Source organism: Lissotriton helveticus, chromosome 5_1 (genome assembly GCF_964261635.1).
Source record: "Lissotriton helveticus chromosome 5_1, aLisHel1.1, whole genome shotgun sequence".
Taxonomy (NCBI): Eukaryota; Metazoa; Chordata; class Amphibia; order Caudata; family Salamandridae; genus Lissotriton; species Lissotriton helveticus.
This window is the reverse complement of record NC_136065.1, coordinates 361,678,575-361,692,094: the sequence shown is the minus strand read 5'-3', so window position 1 is coordinate 361,692,094 and position 13,520 is coordinate 361,678,575. Positions and strand designations below refer to the sequence as shown.

Genomic DNA, 13,520 nt, shown 5'->3' with positions numbered 1-13,520 from the left:
ACATAATGATAGCAACATGTTAAAGCATATTGGCATGACACGTTGATGCAACTCAAGAGTTCTCCAGCTGGCCCAGTGGCTCCTGGTAGGTCTGGGGCAATTAACTTACAGCAAATGTGCAACCAGGCTTTCCTCCACCCCACTTGAGTTTAAGGTGCGAAACGCACAAACATTGTTTCCATATTTACAGGAGGGGGTATATTATATGTGCTCCATGTGTCGAGTGGGGAATTCTGATCTCCTCTGGTTGCCTATCCCTTTTATGTATTAGATGGGATACAAGGGAACGCAAACTTATGAAAGTTAGAGAACCTCCAGACCAGAAGCCCCTGCATGTTGAAGCAAATCTTGTTTTGTGTGGGATTAAAACCGGAAATGCTCGTTGTGATGCTTTGTTCCACACTTTGGTGTCTTTCTTTACTTATGCCTGCCTTTCTTCCTGTTGCAGCGGCTTGCAGCAATGGAGTGTGCTTCAACGGGGGAGAATGCGTTGGCGGATCCTCGCAGCTATGCCATTGCCCCGCTGGGTTCCAGGGTCCCCGGTGCCAGTATGGTGAGCAACATTTCACATTCCAAATGTCTTCAAAGATCTGGGAATGCAGACTGTCAGTCTGGCAAATAAAACATACACAGATTTGTAGTTGGCTTGTTGACCAATGGTCACTCCTCACCTCTGTTGAACTGTTGAGCATGTAGAGTTCAAATGTCACACGCATCTGTTAGGCACATCTGTCAGACGTTGGTTACACTTTAGGAATTTTATGCTTGAAGGGGAAGTGGTGCAGATGCTGGGCTGGACCAGTAGGACAGGTGATGACTATAGCCTCTTGGGAGGGACCACCATGTGCGTGGCCTTGTAGTTCAGTACCCGACTGCTTTTGCAATGGTGGCTTCATGACAGGGGAATACGTTTTCTGCATTTTTATCTTTTTATGGCGGAAAATCAACACTTCACTAGCATCTGTCCAGCCCTGTTTTGAGAATATTGATGGGTCATTAAAATGTCCATCTTTTTTTTTTTTTTTTTAAATGACCGGGCGAGGTGATTAGGTTTTAACCAGGGAAAGAGTCAAATACAAAGCTCAGCTTCATGGAGAGCGACCCCAGGGTTAAGTCCCGTGGGTCAAATCTTATACCCTGAACAAGAGACACAGTGTTTCACAACAGAATGCTCTCACACAAAGACAGGGAGAAAAATGACCAGCTTAAGGACTCCAACAACACATGTGTTCACATGTCCCTGTTTCTAACACATTCCCACCATCTCCACCACCAATGCAACCTGTATACTGATTTTTTTTGTTGCTGTTTTCGATAGAGATGTTTCTTTACTGACAATTAGCAGTTTCCATTAAGATTTTTTGGACACAAACATGGGAGAGGATTGTCTTAAGGGGTGTGTTTAATCAAGCTAAAGATCACTCCGAGAACACGACCTAAGATCCTTTAAAGCAGTATCACTGGCCACTAGACAGTCCAGTGTCACTGCTTGGCATAATCTGTGTACTCCAGTCCATTTTTCACTGTTTTATAAGTGTCACTTGTTTTGCAGTGGGTTATTGAGCATCATTGTGCGTGTGCGGTGTGATGGTTTAACTCTTAGGCACATGAAGCTATATGTGAGCAAGCACATATGTTATACATACATTCATCTGCATTTGTTAACTAGGAATGTTCTTTTGAATAGTTTTAGCCCACACACTGATATGTAGGAGTCTAACATTTTTCATACTTTTAAAGTGGCATTTAAAGAACTGTAGATCAATTCACTTTTCCAGTAAATTTTAAACTGCATTATTATTCAAACATTCAATTTCATTGAAAAACTTTCCAGTGAAATTAAGGCTTATTACTCTCATAATAAATTATATTATTGTACCTTTGCAGTTAAAACCATAGGTCCCAAACGATTGTGCTTTCATGGAGCCAGAGGACCTTATTTCACATACCCAGTAAATTGTCCACGAGAATCGTACGTCAGAATATCATAGTCAGAAACATCACCTGTTGTGGCCTAAATATTATTTGAAAAATATTTTTGCATTGGTTGTACCTTTGACATTATTAACTACAATGAGTCTATATTTTAAACAATATTTAGTGTATGGTATTTAAGTCGTACAATATTCCGAATACTATATTCTGGTACCACACCCTTATAAAATGTCAGAGCACTAATGACCTCTTTAGCTCAGTTTATTTATCTCTCTAAACATTATTAGAAGTAAAACTATTCTTTAGTTTCATACTTCATTTAAAAGTGTTGACATAAATCTGAATCATGTAATTATCAAACATGACACCAAGAAAGGGCCTCAGGACACATCCAGCCGTCCGTTCAACAGGTCTATCCTAGAGGCACACAAATACATGGTCAAATTGATCTTGGGTTAACCTCAAGGCTACCAGATCAGTCCGTTTACAGATCGTAGGCATCTGAGTTGATTTAAGTATCTATTTTCAAGCCTACCAGAATCATTTCCATGTACCGTGCTTAAATAAATTATGTATTTTCCAAATTTAATAAATTAATGCATTAACGAAAGGATACCATTCTCTCTGTGTACTTTGGAATGCTGTGGTCTGAGGCACACTCATAGTTAAATCACTGGGAGGGTGGTCATGTCAGAGGCAAGAGGCATTTATAATGATGGATCTCCAGATATCCCCACGCAGATCTTCTGCCAAACATTCTCTTGGCTGAGAAGTTCTTCTCTGGAGCTCTTGGGCACACGTCCTCTTGAGGAGGATTTCTTCGTGTAAAAATACAGAAAAACCATGCCACTAATATTGCTCACAAAGGCATATAGACCACATGTATCCTAGGACATGACGACCCAGGCCATTGGTAATATGCCATTCCACAGCCACGGTGTTTTTGTATATATTGATTCACTGCACTTCCCACGGTATTCACAATTTAAAAGGCTTTTTAGTTTAAACAGAACACAACTAAAAAAAACATATAGGGAAGAAGCCATACTGTTCCAGACACTTGCAAACGTTTACAGGTCAACTTTCATTTGTTGACCCTGGTGTTCAGTTATGCCCAGATGCCAATACCAAGAATTTATGGCCAAACACCTTAAGCACTTAAGTGTACTTCAGTCAAGGTGCAAAGAATAATTCCCTCTTTGGTTTTCATGTAAACTTTATTCTTGTAGTATTAGGTCAACCAACTTTAGTTGACAGTGATTTCTGTTTTAATTCCTTGAATCGCTATTCTTATTTATTTATTTATTTATCAAGTTTTATATAGCGCAAACTAGACCCCTGAGGGTATCAGAGCGCTTTACATTTAGGATCGTTGCATTACAGGTTACATCATTTACAAGGGGAAGGTAGGGTACAGTAAACAAAACAATGTTGGGAGAAATCGAAGGAGTGAGATGAGGAGGAACTGTGACCGATGACCGGCAGGGTAGGTGACGATCAAGGGGGAAAACCAGTGCCAATCTCCTCTTTAGCTGTCTAGCAGTTCCACCGGACATCAGCCATGTTGCACAGGTCTCAGCATTGATTTGATATCATTTGAAAAGTTTTCAAGTGCGCTTGCTAGACGCGGAGTCCCTTCCTTACTCTCACGGAAATTATGGAATATTTTCCATATCTATATAAAATCCCGAATAGGTCCTTGAGATATGAAATGTTGCATTTAAAGATTGGTATTTACCCTATATGTTGGATGCCAGGTCTTAAATTGAAAATTATGGAGAACCTGGGCCAGTGCTCTTTCCGGTGGGGTTGTAAGTACTCAGTTAGTTGGACTGAGTACTCTTCCTTGAGGAAAGTTGGACTGAGTACTCTTCCTTGAGGAAGGTTGGACTGTGTACTCTTCCTTGAGGAAAGTAGGGAGTTTCTCTTCCCTGTTTTTATAACATATGGCACTTGAACACTTGATGAGGGACTTAACCTGATATGTGGTCTCAGGTTTCAGGATGTAGTTATTGCTACTGGTCAATTCTTGCAGAAGATTGTAAACTCCCCCCCAGGCCATTTCCTTTCAGTTGACTCAGACTGATTCTCTGAGGGTAGGATTTGTGTCCCCTGGTGTGGTAGAGGCTTCCTTTAATTATTTGACGGATCGATTCCAAATACGCTAGGAGGCTGCTCGAAGGGGAGGCCTGGGGTTGTGATAGTTGTACTGCATACTATACTTTATAATGTCGGTTGGCTAAATGAGATGTATGCTTTGGGCTATTGCCATTCTTTCTAAATGCTGCTAACAGGTATGCGAAAGTGGGGTCGGGTCGTATGCTGCACTATACATTGCTCTAGTTGGTGAAATGAGTAGCTGGGCTAGGGTGATATATTTCCCCCTTCTAAGAAAGTATGGACCTGCACCTTGCACTTTGCAATGTTTTACTTGTTTAAATGAATTATAAGTCTAATGATATCTTGAATGTTCTTAATTGGTATGCGTTATTGTTATGGCCCTTGAGTGAATCTTTATCGGGAAGAAATTAAAAATGTTATATTGTATGTCCGTTTGCTTCAGACTGATGATAAGTGCTAAAAGATTAATCAAATTAAGTGTTAGGTGTGGATTTTATGATGTTTGTAATTGTGCATGTCAGATGAAGTCTATGCAATATTTCTGCAAGAATTGATTTCTTAGAAATAAAGGATTTTAACTGATTGACTACTTCTGTAAAATCTTGTTTACATTGCAGATGCTATCTAAGCTGTGGTTATTTCTCATACACTGTTTTCCTAACAACAGATAGTTCACGAGAGCAGCATAGGGAGAAAACTTAAATGTTGGGCATCTCATTTTAAGGTCTTATGACTCGAATCTGAAGAGCCCTAGTAAATAGACCTTGTACAATGCAGTGCTAATGTTCTGTTGCCTAATGCAGGGATGATTTTTCAGATGCCCAAAATGGAAACTCAGAATAGAAGTGACATTGAAAACACTCTGGGATGTACAGAATAACATAGGCCCATCTGTTAATAACATGTTTGTAGATGCCAAGTTTGTTTTCTGCTCAGTGCAATACCGTATGTGTCTGGCTCTCTGGGAGGTTGAAAGGACAGTGTGCTTCCACATATCTCTAAACAAGGGTCTGAGTAAAGTATGATACCAATTAAAGACCAAGGTCAGATGCCCCTTGCTGGGAAAAACAAATCCCCTATATATCTGCCTCTTTTCAGTCCACTTCTTTTACACAGACTGCATTTCAAATCCTAGATTTTGACTACTGCCTCTAGCAATGAAGAGGCCATGTGAAGAGGAGGAGATCTTACCCAAGCCCTCTTCTCTCCTCCACATGCCCATAAACACTTTTTTGTGTATTGTGTTTCCGGCTGCGGAAAATTGAATAATCTAGTTGTTTTAGAAAATATGCAGAATTTGTCATTTTCTCCCGACGTGATGTGAAGTTGTTGAATTTCAGGTGGTACATTTTTCTGTACTATAACCACAAACTGGCCAAAAGTTTTTGTATTTTGTAAAGTGTGCAAGCAATTCTGTTACAAAGTAGAATTGCTACTCTACCAGTGGGAGAAGAAGCTACCACCCACACCTCTCTAAGAAACAACTGTTGTGTTAATACAATACCAGCACTGTCCTCCCTCGACCCTTCACTGATTCTTGGGTCTGTTTGTTACACAGGGGGGGAGGGAGTAGGGTAGCAGAAGGCATACTTTAGAATTGCTTATAGAAAATGGCTGGGAGTGATGGGATAGTGGCCTTGGGCAACAAGAGGGGAGACGATATAGTCAGGGGCACAGAGGAATTAGTGACAGGCAGGAAATGGAGCATAGAAAGTGGCAGCAGGCAGGTGGACCGGAACTGGTTGTGTCGGGAAAACACAAGTAACAGTGGGTATGAGGTCAGCCTCTGGATGCGGGAGGCAGAGAGCAACAGACTGTGTCAGCCTACAAAAGAGAAAGACCTGAACAGGGCAATGGACTGTATTAAGCTCACAAATAAGAGTTCAGCCAAAGTCCTGTGAGGGAAATAAGCAGAGCTGGAGAGGAGTTAACAGAAGACTCACCCAAATAATAGAAGAAAAGAATACACGTAAAAGGTTAAGCAACATTTAAGCAACTATAAAAGTCTGATTTTCAAATCTTTTCCCTGGCATAATACAGGCTTAAAACGTTCTTAAAGCTAGAAAGGAGGACAGGATTATGCAGGTTTTATTCTGATTAAAGGTAATCCTAAAACAGTTGTAAGGCTGTTCCTTTGTGGGATACGACACACTAACGACTGTACTTATTGGCCTTAAGACGGTGTAAGGTCCAAGAAAAAAACCCTTAGGTCACCTAAAGTGATTACAGGAAAGATATTTTTGCAAACCAAATACAACACTTTAAAGAAATCCAAACTGGGCGAATTAACTTGAAATTATCGCATGAAACCCTATACCTTGTGGTAGATTAGGGCGTCCTCAGCACAAATGGCATTTCGAGTCATGGCTGTTAGAAACATTAGACTAGAGTTTGTGTTAAGAGGGAAGTGCTGCAGTTTCACTCACAGGCCAGAGGAGCTTGTTTTAGGCAGCATTGAGCCATTCTTATCCTAAGTCTACAATTTAATTTAATTTAATTGTGGGTTTATATAGCGCTAGGAATCGACTCCCGGAGGAGTATCTCCACGCTTCGACCACTGGGGAACCCGTCCTGGCTCACCCTGAGAGATGGTCCCTGATGGGTATCTCTAAGGTGCGACCAAGCATCCCCGGCGGTCTGGGGGGGCCGTTGTGAAGATGAGGCAAGCTGATGCCCAGAGTTGCCGAGTGTGGTTTCTGACTAGAGTAGGCACCGAGGCGAGAATTATCGAGTCCGCTGACCCTGGTCCACGACCCTGCCACGTCGGGAATCGAACCCTGGTCCCAGGCCGTTCTCTGCTTACAGATCTGCCGCCTCTAACCAGTGAGCCACACTTCTCCACAATCACTTGATAGGGAATTTGAAATAATTGATCTTTCTTTTTTCGAATCCAGACTAGACACCAACTGAACTGGTTAGGTAGCAGAGGTCCTTGGACTGGCTTAGTAGCACGGAGTTCGAGGCATGTGGGCTGCTAAATTCATATCTTAGCATTAGGTCGCCGCCTAGTGTTGGGTCCGGATGATCGCACATTGTTGTCCTGGAAGAGTCTTCGAAGTATCCTGAGATAGGTGGCTCCTCCCCTGGACTACAGTGCGCATGGGCATCGGCTCCATCCCCAGATTGTTTTTTTCCGCCATTGGGTTCGGATGTGGTCTCGACGTCTTTCTGTCGAAACCGAGAAAAACTAACTTTTAGCGGCCAAAAGGCCTCGCTTTTTTTGCGTCGGTATTGTCTGCGCACGGTCTCGAGTCTTCCGTCTCTTGGAGCCGGAATAAGCGGAGTTTTCTTTCGCTCTTCGGACTTTGAGGCCTTCTCATCGCGACACGACTGCAAAACTTTTCTGAACATGGAGCGGAGCCCGTTTAAGTACTGCCCGCTCTGTGGGTCCAAGTACCCACACATCGATCTACACCCCGTCTGTAACAAATGCCTTTCGCCTGACCACGACGACGGCAAGTGCAAAGCCTGTGCACAGTTCCGGTCTAAGAAGACTCTCAAGCTTCGGCGCGCGGTGCGCATGGAAGCTAGACAAGCGGCCCCGGATCCGGAAAACATCTTCGGCGACCAGGAAGAAGAGGAACAGGGTCATCATCTTCAAATCTCCCCACCCGAGACGGAGGTCGAGGCGGATCCGGTAGACGACGACGGAGTCGTGGGTCAAGGCCTTGAATACGTCGACGAGGTAGGAGACGACGAAGAGATTTATGGGGCCGCGGCGGATAGCTCAGGGGACGAGCTCTGCCCCGAAGGTTACGAGGATACCGACCGGGTCACGGGATCGCCTGTAGGCCTTACCCAAGACCCAGTGCCGCAAGCCACAGCCCCGCCTTCTGGCCCGGCCACGGACTTACTTGCTGAGCAGACTGTATCGAAACCGAAACCGAAACCATCGGGATCGACTACATCTAAGATGGCCGACCCGAAAACGAAACCGAAACTTAAGGACTCGAGTGTCCCTAAGATGGCTGCCTTGACCGGTGAAAACGACTGTACCCGCTACTCCATCGACTCCGTCGACCTCCGGTCCGCAGAAGTCGAAGAAGTCCGTCGATTCCGCTGCTGCAAAATCGAAATCGACGCCAGAGGAGGGGTCCTCTAAGAAAGATGGTCGGCACGGGTCAACAGCGGCGCCGCCGTCCAAGCACGCCAAAGCCGGATCCACGGAGGCTACTCAGGCGCACGGATCGAAGACTGGCACGTCTGCGCACCGGTCCCAGGAATCGGGGTCGGTGACAGCGGGATCCGCGTCGAAAGCGCACAAGGCCCACAAAGACGTCGGATCCGAGGGAAAGGTCAAGACATCCTCGTCGGCGCCAAAACCCACTGTGAGTGAGACGTCCCCCATCGCCGAATCACTACAGAGAATCAGGGAGAAGGCCTCTGCTCCGTCGGCTCCGATATCATCGCCGCAGGCGCAAAAGGACAATCCTGCAAAGCCTTCTGGCAAACTTCTCTTTATTTTGCCGCCGAAGGAGGCGCCGAAAGCCTTTTCCACCAAATCGGCACCAAAGAAGACGGTTTCTTCAACGGCTGGCCCACTTCCACGTCGGGTACTCGAATCAGAGGATGATTCAGAGCATTTCATCGACGCTGACACAGGCAAATTGACCCTCTATAAGAGAAAAATCACTTCAGAGTCAGTGGACTCATATGTCATCCCACTGAAAAAGAAAAGGGTGCCCCTTGACGCTTCAGGCCTCATGGAACCAATCCAGCCTCCTCCGAGACGGAGCCCTACTCCCTCACCAGAACACTCTGCGGGTGAGGGGTATGATGAGGACGAGCAATACAATTTCCCTATCAATGAACCAGATGCACAACCGGATTCATATGATGACACTGGTGACCAGGGCACCCAAAGTGTGGGGCATGACCCGCAGCTTTTTAATGCACGTGCATCCCCAACTGAGGATTCAGCAGGTTTTCATGCACTAATTGAGAGGGCGGCAGCCAATCATGATGTGGACATGCATGCTGACCCGATAGAGGAAGACTTCCTTTTCGACACATTTTCAGTCTCTGAAAGGACAGTAAAGACGCTGCCTATGCTTAAAGGAGTCCTCAAGCATGCTGGGGACATATTTAAGGAGCCTACCAGAGCACGAGTGGTCAATCCACGTATTGAAAAGAAGTACAGACCTGCACCTGCAGACCCCGCATACATCCGGGGACAGTTGCCACTGGACTCTCTTGTGGTCGCCAATGCCAGGAAACGTGCCAACTCCCAGACGACGGGTGAAGCTCCTAAGGAGTCCAAAGTGCTAGAGGCAGGGGGCAAAAGAGTAGCTGCACAGGCCGCAAATTTTTGGCGCATTGCCAATACACAAGCACTCTTAGCACGTTACGATAGGGCGCATTACGACACCCTAGAACAGATTATACAACACCTGTCTCCAAAGTTCCAAGAAGGCACCAAACTGCTTATTGAGGAAGGGAAGCTAATCTCAAACGCAGCCATCAAGTGTGCACTTGACGCCGCAGACACAGCTGCTAGAGCTATCAACACTAGCGTTATGCTGAGACGACAGGCGTGGCTCCGCATCTCGGGGTTTAAACCAGATATTCAGACAACCATTCTTAATCAGCCAGTCAATCCTGATAGTCTGCTTGGTCCAGATGTTGACACCACCCTAGAAAAAATAAAAAAAGACACAGAAACTGCTAAGTCCATGGGGGCCCTACAGTCACAACAGTTTCGTGGCAGCAATTTTCGTCGCTCAGGTGCACGTGGAGTCACCAGAGGACAAATGGGTCAACAATCTCAGTTCTCAAGAGGTGGAGCACAATCCTCGTTCACAAAACAGAACAAGGGAGGTTACAGAAATAACAGCAACAGAGGTCGCGGCAGAGGAAACAACAGCTCCCGCTCCTCTACCCCAAGCAAACAGTGACTCTCTGTCGCTGCCCCCCGACCACTTAACACCTGTCGGGGGGAGACTGCAGCAATTCCTGCCCGTCTGGAGAAACATCACCACAGACAGGTGGGTGCGACAACTAGTCCAGTATGGTTATTGCCTAGAGTTGAAATCCACTCCACCCAACATCCCGCCAAGGCAAAGGCCTATGTCCGCAGAGCACTTGCACTTATTGCAGCAGGAAGTAGTGGTGATGCTGCAAAAAGGCGCAATCGAGCTCGTGCCGGTGGGAGAGGAAGGCACAGGGGTATATTCCCTGTACTTCCTTATTCCAAAGAAGGACGGATCTCTCAGACCCATTCTAGATCTACGTCCCCTCAACCTGTACATACTATCAGAACACTTCCATATGCTTACACTGCAACAAATTCTTCCCTTGTTAAACCAAGGGGACTTCTTAGCAACCTTAGATCTCAAGGATGCTTATTTCCACATTCCACTACACCCGTCCCACAGGAAATACCTCAGATTCACTATCCAAGGCAAGCATTATCAGTTCAAAGTCCTACCCTTCGGAGTGACCACAGCCCCAAGAGTGTTTACCAAGTGTCTGGCGACAGTAGCAGCGCACCTCAGGAGGCAGAACATTCATGTCTACCCCTACCTAGACGACTGGCTCGTTCAGGCCAAGTCGGAACAACAGTGCGCCGCGGACATGTCAACTACCATTCACCTCCTTCACGATCTGGGCTTCTCGTTGAACTACCCAAAGTCGCATCTTCAGCCGGCACATGTCCGGCAGTTCCTAGGTGCGACGATCAATACCCTGACGGCCATGGCTCAGCCGAACCAAGTCAGGATAGACAGCATGCAGTCTCTAATCCAAAAGTTCAGACCACAACACTCACTTCCAGCGAGAGTGTTCATGCAGTTGATTGGCATGATGGCCTCCTGCATCTTCATAGTCCCTCACGCACGTTGCATATGCGTCCGCTCCAGGAATGCTTAGCAAATCAGTGGACACAGGCTCAGGGACAATTGACAGACCTAGTGTTGGTTACCAGTCGGGCATACGACTCTCTGCATTGGTGGACTCCACACAACCTTTGCAAGGGCCGACTGTTCCAGGAGCCAGTGCCACAAATTATCCTGACAACGGACGCATCTCTCCAGGGATGGGGAGCTCATCTGCTCACTTACACAGTGCAGGGACTATGGACGACGCAGCAACAGAAGATGCACATCAACTATCTGGAACTGATGGCAATCTTCATGGCGCTCAAGTCCTTCATTGTACATCTGTGCAACAAGGTAGTGTTAGTCCGGACGGACAACATGACCGCGATGTACTACATTCAAAAACAGGGGGGCACCCACTCGCCACAGCTGTCTCATCTGGCTCAGGGCATGTGGAAGTGGGCCATTCAGAGGAACATTTTCCTCATGGCAGAACACCTCCCGGGCAAGGACAATCAGATGGCGGATCTGCTCAGCAGATACAGCCATCAAATGCACGAGTGGGAGTTACACCCATCTGTACTCCACCCGTACTTCCAGCAGTGGGGTCATCCGGAGATAGACCTGTTTGCCACAAAGGAAAACGCAAAATGCCAACACTTTGCCGCCAGGTTCCCTCACCCACAGTCGCAGGGCAATGCGATATGGATGAACTGGTCAGGCAAATTTGCGTACGCTTTTCCACCAGCCCCTCTGATACCGCTGGTCGCGAGAAAGCTAAGGCAGCACGCGATGACTCTCATCCTAGTTGCTCCAACGTGGGCGCGCCAAGCATGGTACACCACGTTCCTCGAACTCTCGGTGGTGCCGCATCAAAGACTGCGCCTCACGCCCAGTCTTTTGATGCAGAACCATGGAGAAATTCAGCATCCAGATCCGCAACAGCTCAACCTGGCAATCTGGCTCCTGAAGTCCTAGAGTTTGGATACCTTAACCTACCTCCGGAATGCATGGACATCATCAAGGAGGCAAGGAAGCCAACTACCAGAGCATGCTATGCTGCAAAATGGAAGCGTTTTGTCATTTACTGTACAGCCAGTGACATCAACCCGCTAGATGCATCTATCCCTAACATCATTTGCTATCTGTTGCATCTTTACAAGTGCAATCTAGCGTACACTTCCATTCGGATACATCTATCCGCCATAGCGGCTTATCTTCAGAACAGGCAGCATCTCTCTGTCTTCAGAGTGCCTGCCATTAAAGCTTTCCTTGAAGGTCTGAAACTAGTCATTCCCCCAAGAACACCACCAGCTCCGGTGTGGAACCTCAATGTGGTCCTCACCAGACTAATGGGACCACCTTTTGAGCCACTGCACTCATGTGAACTCCAGTTCCTAACGTGGAAAGTAGCTTTCCTAATCGCTATCACGTCGCTAAGGCGTGTTAGTGAGCTGCAAGCGCTCACAATCCAAGAGCCATTCATTCAGATTCATCCAAATAGGGTAGTGCTACGTACTAACCCCAAATTCCTTCCGAAGGTGGTGTCACAGTTTCATCTCAACCAAACTATTGACTTACCGGCATTCTTCCAAAACCCACAAACGGTGGCGGAAAGAATGCTCCATACGTTAGACGTACGGAGGGCGTTGATGTACTACATAGACAGGACACAACCCTTTAGAAAGACAAAGCAACTTTTTGTTGCCTTCGCACCACAACACAAAGGCAACCCTATTTCCAAAGCAGGAATAGCCAGGTGGATTGTTAAGTGCATCCAAATATGTTATCAAAAGGCCAAGCGCACTTTAACGATACCCCCAAGGGCGCACTCCACACGCAAACTGGGGGCATCCATGGCTTTCCTAGGGAACATTCCTTTACAGGATATTTGCAGAGCAGCCACGTGGGTTACACCACATACCTTTACAAAACACTACTGTGTTGACGTACATTCCAAGCAGCAAGCAGCTGTAGGACAGGCTGTTCTCAAGACACTCTTTCAGGTTTCTGCAGCTGGCACGGGCAACCGCCGCTGATGGAGGGACTGCTATGTATTCTATGCTAAGATATGAATTTAGCAGCCCACATGCCTCGAACTGAATATGCTACTTACCAGTATGCATCTGTTCTTGGCATGTAGGGCTGCTAACATTCATATCGCCCACCCTCCTCCCCGGTGCCTGTCGCAGCTGCAGATATACTATTGTATTCACTTATTAGCATGGACATCCTTTACACTTTTCACTCCATCTTCTGCCACAATGGCGAAAAACAATCTGGGGATGGAGCCGATGCCCATGCGCACTGTAGTCCAGGGGAGGAGCCACCTATCTCAGGATACTTCGAAGACTCTTCCAGGACAACAATGTGCGATCATCCGGACCCAACACTAGGCGGCGATCTAATGCTAAGATATGAATGTTAGCAGCCCTACATGCCAAGAACAGATGCATACTGGTAAGTAGCATATTCATTATTGTACTACTAGAGAGTCAGTTACACCATAGTGGACAGTAGACTGGGCAGGATCACCAGGAGAGTAATAGATTTCTCACCAGGTTGCTGCCTTTTAAAAGATGGTCAGCATTGTGAAGGAAAATCCAGAGATGCCGCATTTGTTTTTTAAAGACTGAGCAAACTCTATAG

The 13,520-nt window shown here is 46.3% G+C and overlaps 1 protein-coding gene across 1 annotated transcript in view; it reads left to right on the top strand.

The window, feature by feature from the left end:
• Positions 1 to 13,520, top strand: part of LOC144753162 (uncharacterized) — a 1,401,110-nt gene that overhangs the window by 443,231 nt on the left and 944,359 nt on the right. Inside the window, exon 4 of the mRNA XM_078640932.1 lies at positions 449 to 553. Within this exon, the coding sequence (XP_078497058.1) occupies positions 449 to 553 (105 nt within the window). The remainder of the gene's footprint in view (positions 1 to 448; positions 554 to 13,520) is intronic.